The following is a 15,792-nucleotide window of genomic DNA, read 5'->3' as shown; positions in this document are numbered from 1 at the left end:
ATTCAAAGTTGTCAAACGAACGCCGAAACATTTCACCATCATCTGCAATGGCAAACAATCAGTGATTGGAATCGATCGTCTCAAACCAGCATTTCTAATGCAAGATCCAACAACTTCCTCATCAACATCACTCCTGGAAGAAAGCTTACATCCCGTTAAAGAGCAACCTAAAACTACCAGATCTGGAAGAAAGGTCAAATTTAACCCAAAGTACTTATAACGTACCGATGGTACTTGGGGGGGAATACTGTGGCGTTCCGACAGATACTTCAACTTCTATTCATGAGATGGCGCCACATGTAAAATCCAGTTCTTAATCGGAGCAGCAAAGCGACATCTTTACTCACTCAAACTTCTCGTCGGACAAGTGTACACGACGCTAGCACGAACTGTGTTCCGAGCTCTGTGTTGATCTCTTCAATGTAATTTAAATTGTAATTTAGTATTTAATATATTCTTTTGTTATAGGAGATTGTCTACTATTATTTTCTTTAATCATATCATGCATTAAGCACACACGACCACCAAACAGTTGATTAAAAGATGGAAGCATAGGCAATTAATATTAGAGCATTTTTGGAAAAGGTTTTATAAAGAATATTTATTAGAATTAAGATCAGTCATGTTTTCAAAAACTCCAAAGAATTCTCCCATGTTTAAAATTAATGATGTTGTACTTGTACGAGAAGATAATGTGAAACGCTGTAACTGGAAGATAGGTAGGATTAAGGAATTATTTCACGGAAGAGATGATAGAATTAGATCTTGTGAGATTCAGTTAGATAAGGGTGTTGTTAGAAGACCAATTGAAAGACTTTATAATCTTGAAGTTCAATAAAATTGATGCATCCGTTACGGATGCATGGGGGGGGAGTGTTAAGTTTAGGATTGTGTATCCATAGATCGCCAATAGATGGCGGCAGTGTTTGTAAAAAGAAACTGTGATGTCAATTATGTATATGTATCAGTTCGTCTTTGGTGTTCGTGAATAAATGTTGTGTGGAAGAACGCTCCTCTGTTTATTACTTTAATTGCGAACCAGTCTGTTTATTAGAGATTTACACATATTTTGTTTAATATCCAAATTGAAATGATAATGCGTATTAGCATGCTTGCAGTTAACACATTTTTCTTGCGGAAAATTGCATTCTTTGTTAAGGTCTCCTCTTTTACCACATTTGAAACATCCTTGTTCTCTTGTACAAGATCTTTTTGTGTGACCAAATTCTAAACAATTTTTGCATTAAATTACTCGGATATACTCACGAATGTTTTTCCTTGTCCAACCAATATTAACCTTTTGAGATTGCATTATCGACTTAAAAGCTGTGGGGTCAAGTGAGAGAACCCAATTATATCCATGTTGACCTTTCATTTTGAATTTAATTTCCATGGTCGCATCACGTAGCTCATGATTCTGTGTTTTTAGAAGTTTAGCAATTTTCTCTTCCTTAAAAACTTCCTCTACATCAAGGATGTCAAACTCGTGGCACACAACAAATATTTTTGCGGCCCGGCCAATATATCGGCAAATAATAATATATAATAATAAAATAACATATCGATGAAAAAAAATGAAATGTTTACTGCTAAGTAATTAACAATAATTTATTCAGTGTTGTTAGATTACTCACAGCGAGCTGACACACACACTACTTAAATTACAAATGCGTGTGAGTAGCTTGCGTTCAGCTACCTTCGGCTTTTGGGGGACACGTGCACTCAGAACTTGCACACATCCCCCGATAGCCGAACTCATGGCCTCAGTTTTACAATCATAGTTTTGTACGATATATTGGTGCATGCACTTTGCTTTATTATTAATTATTACTTAATTCATATTGTTATGGATTTCATAGTTATTTATTTAGTTAGTTTTTTATTTAGAATTGTAATTAGATTTGCTTCATGTTGCCTTAGCAACGCAGACGATTTTTGAAAAGACAGCTGCGTTGGAAGGTTAAAAATAGAACAGCGCGTGCATTTAATACCTAATAAATAAATATCTCGTAATTGCTGTTGCCATCCACAAAAATCCAGATATTTATAGATGTTTCCAGTATATTCGAGAAATTAATTATAAAGCTTATAAAAGCCGAGAACAAACAACTCATCTCAGTAGTAGCTGTAGTTCTAGCGAACTGTTTGTTTACTTAATGCTGTGATTGATTTGTAGCGATTTCGCTGTGAGATAGAATTAGTTTCTCTGTTTTGAATTTATTTTTGCTAAACGTTTGACATTTTGTGATATTGTTAGAATATTTCTGAAGAAATATTTCAGCATTTTGATTTATCTCTTGTGGAAAGAATAAATTTTTGTTAACTTTTTAACGTTAACCGTGTTTATTCCAGCCCTTTGTATTCAGTATGTCTATATCAAAACCAAGTGGTAGTAAAATTAAACGAAAAATCGCTGACGAACATAGAATATTCCAAGTAAAATGGGAATTAGAATATTTTTGCTGTGAAATAAAAGATAAAATAATCTGCTTGATATGTAATAATACTATTAATGTACCAAAGTTATATAATATTAAACGTCATTAGGAACAACACAAATCAAAATATAACAATAATGAAGGATTAGCGAGAGAAGAAAAGTTGAAAGAGCTCAAGTTAGGAGTGAAAAAGCAACAGTCCATGTTTAGTAAAGTATTGCAAGAAAGCGAAGCGGCGGTACATGCAAGCTACGTCTTGTCTGAGTTGATAGCTAAACATTCGAAGCCTTTTACTGACGGTGATTTCATCAAGGAATGCCTAATGAAAACTGGAGAAATTGTTTGTCCTGGAAATGTGAAGGCTTTTCAATCAATTTCATTGTCTCGAAATACAGTTGCGGAAAGAGTTACTGATTTAGCCGCAAATCATCTAGTTTTGAAAGTTTCTCCATTGCCTGTGACGAGAGTGACATTAGTGGCAAAGCTCAATTAGCACTGTTTCTTCGTTCTTGTGACAAGAATTTTAACATTTTTGAGGAATTACTGGAACTAATACAGATGCCTGGTACTACCACAGGAGAAGATATATTTACTTGTGTTTTTGGACTTCTGCAGAAATATAATCTACCTTTGGCAAAATTAAATTCTGTAGCTACAGATGGCACTCCATCAATGACCGGGAAAAACAAGGGCTTCGTAGCATTACTAAGAAAAAAACTTTGTGAAATTCACGGTTCAAACATTCATCATATGCATTGTATTATACATCAAGAAGTTCTATGCACGAAAGTAATAAATATGGAGAATGTTTTGTCATATATAAAAAAAGTTATAAATTTTATAAGATCTCGAGGTTTAAATCAGCATCAATTCACTGCTTTCTTAAGTGAGTTAGATAATGACTATTCGGGTTTGTCCTACTATACCAAGGTGCGTTGGTTATCTTGCTCCAAGATTCTCAAACAATTCTGGGATTTGAAAGAAGAAATATGTCAGTTTTTAAAAACGAAAAATCAAGACGTAAGTTTGTTTTACGATCTAATATGGATACAAGATTTATCTTTCTTGGTTGATATAACCAAACACTTAACCGATTTAAATTTATTGTTACAAGGAAAAGATCATATCATTACAAACATGTTTGTCATAATTAAAGCATTCAAATCACAACTAGTTCTTTGGGAAAAACAACTTAAAAATGAAGATTTGACGCACTTCCCGACGTGCAGCATGAACAAATCAAGTTTAGATGATACTTGTTCGTATCAAAAGTACGCAGAAAAAATTGCAAATTTAACAACTGAATTTGAAACGAGGTTTAATGATTTTAGTTCCCTCGAAGACAATTTTTTTTTTTTGTTTTCTTCGATTTTTCTCAATAAGTATTGACTCAGTACCCAGCCATATGCAAATGGAGGTGATCGAGATTCAATGCAACTCAAATTTGAAAGCAAAATTCATTGAAGTGGGCGTGCCTGAATTTTACAAATATTTACCAGCCAGGTTTGAAAATACTCGAAAATTCGTATATGAAATTATTTCCATGTTTGGTAGCACTTATCGGTGCGAGCAGTTATTTTCAGTCATGAAAGGTAATAAGTCTCCTATTAGAAACCGTATTAATGATCCTCACCTTGGGTCAGCGTTGAAAGTTATCACTGCAAACAAAATTTCTCCCGAAATAGGAAAGATAATAGCAGAGAAGAGATGTCAAGTATCAGGACGTAAACATTAAATTTTTCTTGTTCTTTTCTATATAAATATATATATATATGCTTATTATTGTATTTTTCGAAATAAATCTACGTTTCTATGAATATTGATTTTTTTCTTGCGGCCTGCCTAAAGTTAAACCTTGTTTGTTTGGCCCAAGTGTAGCTATGAGTTTGACATCCCTGCTCTACATTGTAGATAATGATTTTAGGATTAATTTTTGTTGGTTGTTTTGGTTCAACCAAGTCCTTTAATTTTGCATTTTCCTTAATTGCATCCTCCAGAATTTTAAGTTCTTCCTCTTTATTGGTTTGAATTCGAATGCCTCCTTTGCGAATTTTCCTGACATTTTTAACTCCTATTTTGAGTTTTGCAGGACTTATATATTTTTCAACTTTTTCTTTTGTATTCTCTGATGTTGATCCATCCTCTGTTGGGTAAACCAGCAGGATATGTTCGCTCTGGCTTTTATGTCTAGATTTTGATCGACTTCTTTCGTGCACTGTCTTTGCAGCCTTCTCTACATAAATCTCTCGAATAATTTCATTGCTTTTTACCTCCACTAAACCTTGCAAATAGTTTTCTATGTTTTGTGATTGTTCCAGTTGTCCTTGGAGTTGTGCTATCACTGCATTTTGTTTTTTACAATTTTGAAAATATCGAAGAAATAAGATCTTAGTGTCTTAGAGAGTTTCTTTGAAATATTCTCTCAAGAAAGGATACGCTCTAAATTTTCTAAGCATTCAAATGCAGAATCAGTAAATTCACTGGAACAAGAGTCTTTGGAAGGAAAATTAGGAGAATTACAATCTTGTCCATTTGAAACTTTAATGCTAACGTCCTTAGCAGTACTACATGTTATTACTGGATCTGATATATCTCCATGTATATTACTAAAATGTGATTTTGAATGTGTTGAAATAGATCTTTCTGCATGTGGAGTTAAATATGAAGACCTACCGCTATCCACACCTGGTGGCTTATGGTGTTCTGTGTTTTTCGTAGCTGCCATAGTTAAATAATAACTCTTATTAATCCTACTTTAAACCATTACAAAATATATACTCAAACTAATACTTAAAAAAGGATGAAATGATGATAAATGATACCACTAAAGGTAATAACGATACTAGAAAAGAAGTTTTACAGGCAAATTGAAAGCTAGTTAAGTATAAACTATATGAATCTTAATCATTACAAAGACATGTAAGCTTTTCAACACGAGCTACCATTCATTAAAAAATACGATTTTTCTTTCCTGGTAACCATGCTGTTAAGTTGAAAAAAACATGGCAACCTTTTCGCAGTCGAATTTCGCAAATCATTTTGCCAATGCTTCTCCTGCTCAAGATGAGATTTTTGTCTTCCCTGATTTTAGCAATTTTGCTTTTTTCAATTGCACTTCCACAGTTAGTACATGTAAAATTCACAAATTTTTTTTAAAAAAGTTTTTTACTTCTCCTAGTCGAGACACTCCTTTTTTAGTTATACGTAGGACTGTCAAACTAATTTTCAATTTTTGAGATTAATTTGAGCTTATTTTTGTAAAAATGCTTACAATTTTTTCGGGTGTTTTTATGTTCATGAAAAGCATATTCCTTTTTATATTTTAAAATTTTTCCAGTATTTTTACCTTTTACTTTTTACTATCTAAGATAAGTCTCGTTTTTTGTATTTGTTTTTAATTGTTTACTCATTTCGAATTTCAGTTTTGGTAATTAAACAGCTGAAATACGTCGGGAAAAGAGAGAATTCAATGAGACTATAAATTCTTCTAATTACATTAGATGGTTTAATTGCATTTTTCTGTGCTTAGTCTAGTGAATTAGTTGGAACGAAACTTGTTTTAGCTTGTCTAGTTGATGAACATTGTTTGGAGCTTCAAAACACTTTTCCCTTGACAAGTTCTCTTTTGAAGCTCTGAATAAAAGAGATTAACCTATGTTTTGATACTACTTGTTTGCCATTTATGTTCTTCAACTTTTTAGTACTAATTTTTTTTTTTTTTTGTTCATTTTTAATTATTGGTAAGTACCTTTCTATTATGATGTATTTCGGAAACAAAGCTAAGTAGTATCCAGATATTCTTACTGCTTAGTTGGACTATCGTCTTGACTTTTTAAGTATATATGTGTGTGTAAAATATCTGTTTTTTCAAATAATAAATAATAATAGCCCTTTTACTCCCATCTTCATTTAAAATTAATAGCAACATTTCTGGACTGCATCTTTTCTAGATATACCACGAAGCTGGTGTAATTGATGACATAGTAATTGGGTACCTAAATTCTAAGAACTGAAACTCAAACCCAAACCTTCCTCTTCCTGAGCTTCCATATTGGTTAACTAAGCATTTTAGCTTCTGTCTGTGTGCTGCTTGTACGTAATTTCACTGGGCTGCCTTCCTATCGCAAAAGTATGCAAAAATGTAAATACTTTAAAAATAGGCTCAATTAAAGTGCCAAGTGAATTGTGGCCACAAATGTCAATTGGAAATAAAAGTTGAATTAAAACCGCCTTGACTGCCAAGTTTCTTAGTCATTACGAATTGTATGTTTTAAGTATCAAGTTGTAGGGATTTATATATATACAGTCAAAAGTCTTTAATCCAGACGTCCATAATCCGAAATGATCTATAATCTGGACCTCGAAGCTACAAACTTTCTGCACATGCGTAAACGAATGATACCTTTACGCATGCGCATAATACATTTATGCATGCGTGTTTAATGTATAATGGACAGTATAACCTAAGCTAAAATCATCTATTTCAGTTAATGTTGCAGATTGCGTTGTTTCTTAATCATCGAATTGGATCCAACTTATTATTTTTTGAGACTGTTAGAGCCATTTTAAGCCTGAACTTTCGATTATGTCAAAAAGAATTTCTGATTCTGGAGCTGCCAAAGGATCTACAAAGCGAAAACATATTTCGATGTCCATCAAAGAAAAAGGGGAATTTCTGCAAAAAATGAATAAAGGCATATCCTCTGTTTCTCTAACCATTCCGAAATCTGTTTATCAAATTCACACTGCTTTGCGGGGGGAGGGGGTAACGTTGCGGCACGAAATGAACCGGAAGTTGATCTGTCAGCACTATCCTTATCTTCAGGGCAGATGTTTTTATTTTATTCGGTGTATAATTCCTTGCTAAATGTAGTATTTCATCTTGATGTACTCTGTCTTTGATATGATTTAAATCAAATTCCTCGTCATTGTAAATATCATGAATACACATCAAATAGTTTTCTGGTTGCAATTTTGACTATGCTTAATGTATGCTTTACGCATGCGCACGTTGAAAGAAATGTTTAAATGCGTTGAAAGAAATGTTAAATAATATAATAAGTAAACAAATAAATATTAAGCTTTTTTTTTTTGTAAATTTTGATGCCCGTTAGATCATAATTGCTTTTTATTTCATAAATTATGGTTTCATATTTTAATTTTATAATTTCTGCATGACATCTTACCAGATTTAAATTGATGATCTATAATCCAGAAAAACCGATAATCCGGAATTGCCGAAGTCCCGACGAGTCCGGATTAAAGACTTTTGACTGTATTTACTAGTATTTACTACTGTATTTAAAATTTAATTTAAAAAACTTTCCTATAAGTCTTCACTCCCCTAATTGTCAGTGCCAGAGTAGTTAAATTTTGGAGCGCACATGAAGGAATGCAAATTTTTACTTTGCAGGAAGTATTTAAAAGCCGAGTTTCGGTTGGAGAAAAGAGGGAGTTAGGCTATATAACCGCGACGTGTGCCATAGATACGTTTGCTTACTGTTGATTCACGTAGCTTAATTGCATTTACTTGCTGCCACAAGTCTCAAAGGGGGTTTAAGATACGGGATCTCATTGAGCCATGTAGTCTAGTTCTATCATTTGGTAATATCTTCAAACGTTAGCTTCGTTATTTGTATTTTCAGTTACCACCCAAGCATAGGTGAAGTTTGTTAGTGTTGAGTTGACGCATTGTAAATTTTAAAGATCCAATAAAGGGTACTTTAAACCTTCTCTTGTGTAGTTTCCTGCTACTTCAGTTTTCATAGAGAAGTTTATCGACTGGACTCTACAAAGTATCTCCTCACTCAGTATTTCTTCCCTTTTATGTCTCAGTGTCCTACATCAATATTTCTGTGAAATTTGCTTTTATTACATACATATGTATATATATATATATATATATATATATATATATATAAATTGTAGTAAGCTCGCCTAAAAGTTACCAAGAGCTGCTGCTCCAAAAGGTTCAACGCGTTTTAAAAAATTAATACATATGAAAATCAAATCATTAGACATGTAAAACATTAAAAAAACAGAAACAGATAAAAAGTAAGCGGAAAATGGTAAATTAGCCCAATTCGACTTCCAAACTGGCTTTTCAAGGGAAATTTCATTTATTTGAACGTCGAATCAAGCTAACCCCATTACGCGTTTCGCCAAAACAGACAATTGAAACTTTTTCGCTAAAAATTTTTTAAAATTTTGGCAAAGTGTCTTGGAAATTTTAATAGTCTCAATTCTCTGTTCCAATTTCCCGACGTGTCCACACAGAATGACACATTAAGGTGTTAAAATATGTTAAACAATACCTAAACTTCCTATATCTAGACTAAAATCAAAATCAAAATGAAAATAAATAGCGATGAGCTATTAGTCCTAAAAATACAAAAACATACGGGCTGGGCCTGCAAGCTTAAAGATTAACAATTTAATTTTTAAATTATAGATTTTAGAAATCTGTAATGAAAACCTGTAATTAAAATAAAATAAAACAAAAATTAAGATGAGAACAAACAAGGTGGGTCTTGCTAAGACCAAGAAAAAGTTGTAACAAAAGAAACAAAAACTGACCTGTGGCGATGCAAAGCTGTCCCTCTTATATATGTATATATATATATATATATAATAAAACTTCTGAATTAGAAGAAAAACTGTACTATCAAGAAACAATTTTTAAAAATTAAAAAAGAATTTTTAGACGATTTAATTTGAAAACCGTAAGAAACCATTAAATTTCAGAATGAAGGGAGATAAAAACCAGAAGTTAAAAGTTTTATAAACTTTTTTAGAAATTATTACTCCAATGCAAGTTTACTATTTGAAAAAATATAAATTAAATTGAAAAATTAAAATTTCCAGAATTACAAAACATTTAAAAAATACAATGAATTAAAGTAAAAATATAGCAAAATGTCTAGAGTTAATCACATTGGTATATGTAATGAGAAAACAATGACCAAATTAGCCATGAAAATTTTTAACTTACTACTTTTTTTTTTATGTAACATAATTCGCCCTTAAGCCAAAGTATTTAGTAGTTTAGTGTTCTAAAATATGTAATATTTCTCATGAAACATGAACAAAAAAATAAAAATTTAAAAAAAAATTAATCAACATTAAAGATACATAAAAAAAAACCCTAAAAGAGAAAAACATTTGGAAAATTCCCCTATTTCATATAAAATTTAGTGGAACTGGCTATAATTACAAAAAACAACAAATGTCCAAAATACTCTGTAAATTTTTTGAAAAATGACACTGTAATTCTTTGAAGGGAGAGTGTGAAAATGAATGTGCATGGTTGACATTCCATTGTAAAAATTTTTTAAACTTGGAAATGGTAAAACTAGACTATAATCAACGTAAAAAAACTATGCCAAAATCATCGAAAATTTGACATAGGTAATTTGGCACAAAAGAGAATTCTCAGAAAAAGTTTATTATTCCTGCTAAAATGTTAGTGGGGCAAAGAAGGAAGAAAGGCCAACAGAGCACCATTACTAAAAATTAAAACAAACAAACAACATTAATTAAAAGTAAAATTTAAATTCAAATTCTGGCAAAAGTTTTACTGAAAAAGAGGATAGTAAGTTTAAAATCTTTTGCCCAGCACAATTAAGAGCCAGAATAATAATACAGAAACTGTGCAAGAAAAGGGAATTTTTTACCTATGGACAAGTCTCCAATTTTAGTAGCCATTCTCTATTATTTTCCTTTTTTGAGGTTTAAAATAATGCTGCCATAACACAACCTAAAATCAGAGATTAAATACTCAATCGATTTTGAGGGCAGCTAAAGATCCCTCCCCATCAGGAGAAAGAAATACCTAGAAAGAAGAAAAATAAAGAGGAAGGAGTCTCAGAAACACATGGTCCTTATCAGCACTGCCACGTGGTTATAACCGGATTTTTAATCAGAGTTACACTGGCCGCCTACATTTACTGAGCCAGGCTATCTGAACGGATTTTTATACCCTCTGGTATCCATTCAGTGGTTGCTTTCCATTATTCGAAGTTCAGATTTTGAGCGTGAAGGTACAGTTGCCGCTCGCTCCCTATTTTTAACTTCGCTAATTTTTCTTGTCCTTTGTGTTACATGTTTGATCAGATAGTCTGGCTCAGTAAAAGTAGGCGGCCAGTGTAACTCTGATTAAAAATCCGGTTATAACCACGTGCAGTGCTGATAAGGACCACATGTTTCTGAGACTCTTTCCCCTTTATTTTTCTTCTTTCTAGGTATTTCTTTCTCCTGATGAGGGGGGACCTTTAGCTGCCCTCGAAATCGATTGAGTGTTTCAATATACTTACGCTAAATACAAGGTTGTTTTTACGATTTTGATTGTCACATTAGTGTGTTTCTCTTCTAGTCTATTAATGTAATATTTCAGAATTTATTCTTTATTAAAGAATTAGTAAAAATTTAAGCTTCTTATAGGTAATTAACTTCAGTACATTTTTTTGTTTTAATTCTGCAAAGTTGATTGTGAATTGTGTTATTTAAAACTCTTTCAAAATGTTAAAATTTTGTTCAAATTGAAATCTTTTCTTTTGTTATAAAGTTATTTATTTTTGCAATTAAAATATATAAATCTAAACAGTTAATCTTTTTTAGTAATGTTAGGTTTATTAAGGGCAAGATTTGTTGTTTGAATACTGTGTTCTTTTGTTTTCTCAAAACTGTTAACTGCAATAATTTCATCGATATGCCTATATACAGTAGTAAAGTAATTTTTATCAACCTGATTAATAGATTTTTGGATTAAGTAAATGTGGAATATGAAGTGCTCATAAGAATACTGTTAATTTGTTGAAAAGTATAATCTCTGAACTGTATCTATTTATTAAACGATACACAATAATGTGCAATTTCTAGTTAGCTTCTGAAATAGCTGGAAAAATTTCGAGAAAAAGTTTAGGAAGAGCTAAAAGACTATTGTATGTTTTCACTTGATGGAAGGAAAGTAGAGATTTTCAAAATCATAACAATTTCTGTTACTTCCAAATTTTTAAGAAAGAACAGGACTGTTATTATTAATAATCAAATTCTAATGATGCTCTTTATTAACAGATTCAAAAATAATAGTACAATTCTTTTTAACTTTGAGATCAAAAGTATTGCCTTTTTGGTCTTTTTAGTACCATTAACAATAAAACAGAATTAGGTAGAAGTTTTATAAAATTTATGCAAGCCATACAGGTTAGAGAATTTATTGAAGTTGGGTAAGAGGGAAATTTTTAGTCTTCAGTGAAGCTTTAATCTTGTTGGCAATTGATGAGATGGAATTAGTTTTGTTGCAGCTAGTAGTCTGCTGAAGTTTTTTTTTTTTCGGGAAGTATTTTATATTTTTTTTTTTTTTCAAATAATGCGGAAAATTTTATTAGCTTTGTCAGCTTTAGTGAGTAAAGTTCTGCTTAAATACTAGTATAATTTATTACTAGAAAAGTTTTTATATATATATCATCTCCAGGGAACATAAATTTAATTAATGCGATGAATTATTGGAATAAATTTGAATCAGTATTTTAAATATAAGTAATTTAGATTTTTATTTTAATAAGCTATATAGAAATATTATTTTAAAATGGAAAAAATCTGAAAAGTAAAATTAAAACATAAAATTTAAAGTCCTAAAAAGGTAGCCTTCAGATTAATTGACTTGTCAAGGGAGAACAAACCAATCCACTGCCAAATATCAGTAACCAAATTAAGTGAGAGTGTTTCATCTTATTTCCAAATAAGGATCAGATTAGTTATTGTGCTAGAGTTAAATCGTAAGCTACGAACAAAACTCAAAAAAGAGAAAGATAATTATTTTACTTGAACCAAAATGTTTGTCATAAACAAAACTGAAAAAATGAGTAAAATTCTCTTTTTAATTTAAGGTACTTGTTAAGAACTGAATTGAGATCTTCACATTAGAAAAAACATTCCCCAACACTCTCACAGTATAGTAAAAAAAAAAAAAAAAAAAAAAAAAAAAAAAAAAAAAAAAAAATATTGAGACCTGTATAAATTAATATAAAATAACTGAAATATGTACAAAAGAAGATATTTGAAAACAATAGAAATATGTACAAATTACTGCATTCTTTAGATTTAAATGCAAAATGGAAAGTAGGTATCTAAATATAAATTTAATTACAAATCAGTGCCAGAAAGGAAATTAAAATTAACTTACTTGTTTGCAAAATTTGAAACAAAATGGCTGTAAATGTAAATGTACTCAACGAGGGAATGTAAAAAGGTTGTCATGTCTAGTGAGAGAAGGTAGTGGTTTGTGGTGTGTTGTACTCTATTTGAGATATTGAAGCTATAAAGTTGGCAAGATAGACTTAATGTTTAGCTAGTTGTCGTTAGAGACTGGAGATGATATATAAAAAAAAAACTTTTGTAATAATATGTATATATCCTAAAATGTAACAAGAGTCTGATATTTGAGGAGGCATGTTGTGTTTTTGAGCAAATATAGTATAACATGTCAGTATTTTAAAAATTACCTTCAGAAATCTATGCTTCCATTCTCCATGAAAAATGTCATATCCTCCAAATCTCTTGACTGAGATGCCACCAATATGTCTGAGTTCTTTTCTGTGTAGTTCGTGTATTTAAACTATCAACAGGCTGAGATGTTTCTTCGTGTTGTGATGTGGTATGCATCTTTGAAAACGTTTAATGCCTTTGCAAGCTAAATCTTTTAATGAATTCTAGTATAATCTGTTATGGATTTTAGTTTGCTTATTTTTAGAAAGTGAGACTGTGATATTATGGTAACAGTTTTTAAGTGTAATAGAAAACATTCTAAGCTATCTCACAGTTTGAAATTCATATACATGCGACATGTACCACATTTATACTGGAACCATAAGATGAACTCATGCTATTTTGCCTTAGAAATTATTTTATGTTTGGAAAGGCATATGCCATGGCATAGCCTTTTATTAGAATATGCTTCTGCATACTTTTCTATTTAATTTGTTATTTCCATTTAGATATTTATCTTTTTAATTATTTTTTGCATTTGTACAGGTCCTTTTGCTTGCAAAGCAATTCATAAGGTTTTGTGGAATACAGTAAAAGGAGGGTATGTTTTATATGACTTTTTTTTTTTTTTTTTTTTTATGTTTAAGTATGAAATATAATATGTTGAATGTTGTGTATGAAAATTTTCTTCCTGAAGTTAACTCTTATACATATTAGGGTTAAATGGAGAAAAAACTAAATTATTTTCTACTTTTTAATTTAGTTTTCATTTCTGATCTTTTTTTGAGAGAAAAAGGGAGAGGATGTTTATGAATCTAATATTTATGTTAAATTTAAAATTATCATGAGAATTACCATAAAATTACTATAATTTTAATCATTCCTTATTTCGTTATTATTATGTTGAATATTTTGTACTTAAAAGATCACAGGAATATTCTGAACATCGCTGTAAAATATTTTTTAAAAAAATTAATATTTTTTTTAAATTATGACAATTAGCTCATCAGTTTTTCCAATTTTAAATTGCAGTCTTATTCTATTTATATTAGTAATATAAATGGTATTGTGTTTACAGATTTTATTTCATTTTGAAAAATGATTTGTTAAAAAATCTAATTGCAATAAAACTCATTTTCAAAGTTATCAATCTGATTGTGATGCTGTGGAAGTCATTATCAAAATAATACTGTTGTGTATCCTGCTGTCTGAATAAAAATAATAAAAGACAAATTATGCTGCTTTCCAAATTATTAGTTTAATGTTCTTCAGCAAAGAGTTAGTTAATAATTTATTTGTCGACAAAAATTCTGTTTTCTTGGTCCATTTAGAGATGGTTATGTTATATTTTCTGGTGGTATGCCGAGATCCAGTTATGGGGAGAAATTCACAGTGACAATCATGTGTGGTGACAGACATCAGGTTCTAGACTTGTCTTCCAAAGTGATAAATTTTTTTACAATATCTGATGCATTAGATGAATCAGGTAAACATATCTCTATATGTATGCTTTATAATTTTCTTTTTATTTTAAAATACGGTTACCTGTGAGTTGACAATTGCTATTAGCTAGTATTTCCTTTAAAGTATAGTAAACCCCTAAATTGGGCTGTGTCTAAAAAAAATTCATCTCAGAAGTCTTTTTGTTATGGAATGATAAAAAATTATCATCACATACTATCAAAATAAAGCGAAATTTCTACAGGAAGTGCAAAAAGGATAAGAAAATGCACAAGATAATTGCAGTGATAGCAAATCATATCACAGAATTAAGGAACTATTTTTATCCACAGCAGTATGTATATTAACTGCACATAATCTAGAATATACAATCATCATTAAATTATCCATTACGAATACATTGATAAATCCCCAAAATAAATTAAATGGGCAACCATGAATTAATTTTATGTTTCCTATTGACTCCTGTCGAGATACAAATGTAATATGAACAAAAACATTGTTTTCTCTGTTTGGAAGTGTGATTTGATTGCAGACTTAATTTACATAACCATAGAAACTTATTCTCCAAATTTAACATCTCAGAAATGCTGTTAAATTGTTAATGATATTGTTCTTTTAGTTATACTATAGGTTAATGTTTTCTTTTGATTGTTGTTGTATTACCTATGATTATGGGTTAACTAAAGGTTCTCTGTTTTGAAGTGTGACCTTGTTTTGATTTCAGATTTAATTTACATAACCACAGGAACTTATTCTCCATATTAAACATCTCAAAATTGCTGCTAAATTATAAATTAACATTTTTTTTATCTAGTGTTTTTTTTTTTTTTTTTGTTCTTCCTCTGTTGTATTACTCATGATTATGCATTAACTATAGATGTCCTTGGTATCACCTCTGTTAATCAGGAGTTTACTGTACCTTACTTATTTTTTGAGTGATTATAGACTTTTATTTTAAATGAATTATGTTCCATTATCAACATTTACTGGATCTATTAGCATATTATGGCATAATGACATATTAATGTCAGGATAATCACTAAAAATTGCTATAAGCTACATTTTCTTAACTATTGGTCTTAGATATCTGCTTCAAATTATAGATATTTTTTAAAAGTAAGATAGATAATTCTATGAAAAATACTTTCAATGCTGCAGTTAAAGTTCTGTAAATATAAAACCTTTTTATGTATTGCCTATAGAGTAAAAGTTATTATAGTTAATAGTACGTTCACTATGCTTTAAAAATTTAAAAACTAAAAGTTCAATTTCTTTATATGTAAAATTCATGGAGAAATTAGAGAACAAATTACCTAATTTAATATATTTTACTGTATCTATTTGCAATTAATCCAAATCTTCCAAGAGGAGCTGTTGCAAAATAAAGGTAGCTTTGTTTTGAGAA

The 15,792-nt window shown here is 30.4% G+C and overlaps 1 protein-coding gene across 6 annotated transcripts in view; it reads left to right on the top strand.

Moving 5' to 3' along the window:
* Positions 1–15,792, top strand: part of LOC118200960 (lethal(2) giant larvae protein homolog 1-like) — a 280,707-nt gene that overhangs the window by 97,146 nt on the left and 167,769 nt on the right. For all 6 annotated transcript variants that reach the window (XR_015040817.1, XR_015040816.1, XM_085815717.1 and 3 more), the window contains exons 9-10: positions 13,470–13,524; positions 14,255–14,409. Coding sequence is in view for 4 of the 6 variants with exons in the window: in XM_085815717.1 (XP_085671843.1) it covers positions 13,470–13,524; positions 14,255–14,409 (210 nt within the window). In the remaining 2 variants the exon portion in view is untranslated. The remainder of the gene's footprint in view (positions 1–13,469; positions 13,525–14,254; positions 14,410–15,792) is intronic.

Source organism: Stegodyphus dumicola, chromosome 4 (genome assembly GCF_044657685.1).
Source record: "Stegodyphus dumicola isolate Sdum_Otavi_A_Nest chromosome 4, ASM4465768v1".
Lineage (NCBI taxonomy): Eukaryota > Metazoa > Arthropoda > Arachnida > Araneae > Eresidae > Stegodyphus > Stegodyphus dumicola.
Note: the sequence above shows the minus strand (reverse complement) of the source record. Positions and strands in the feature narration are given on the sequence as shown.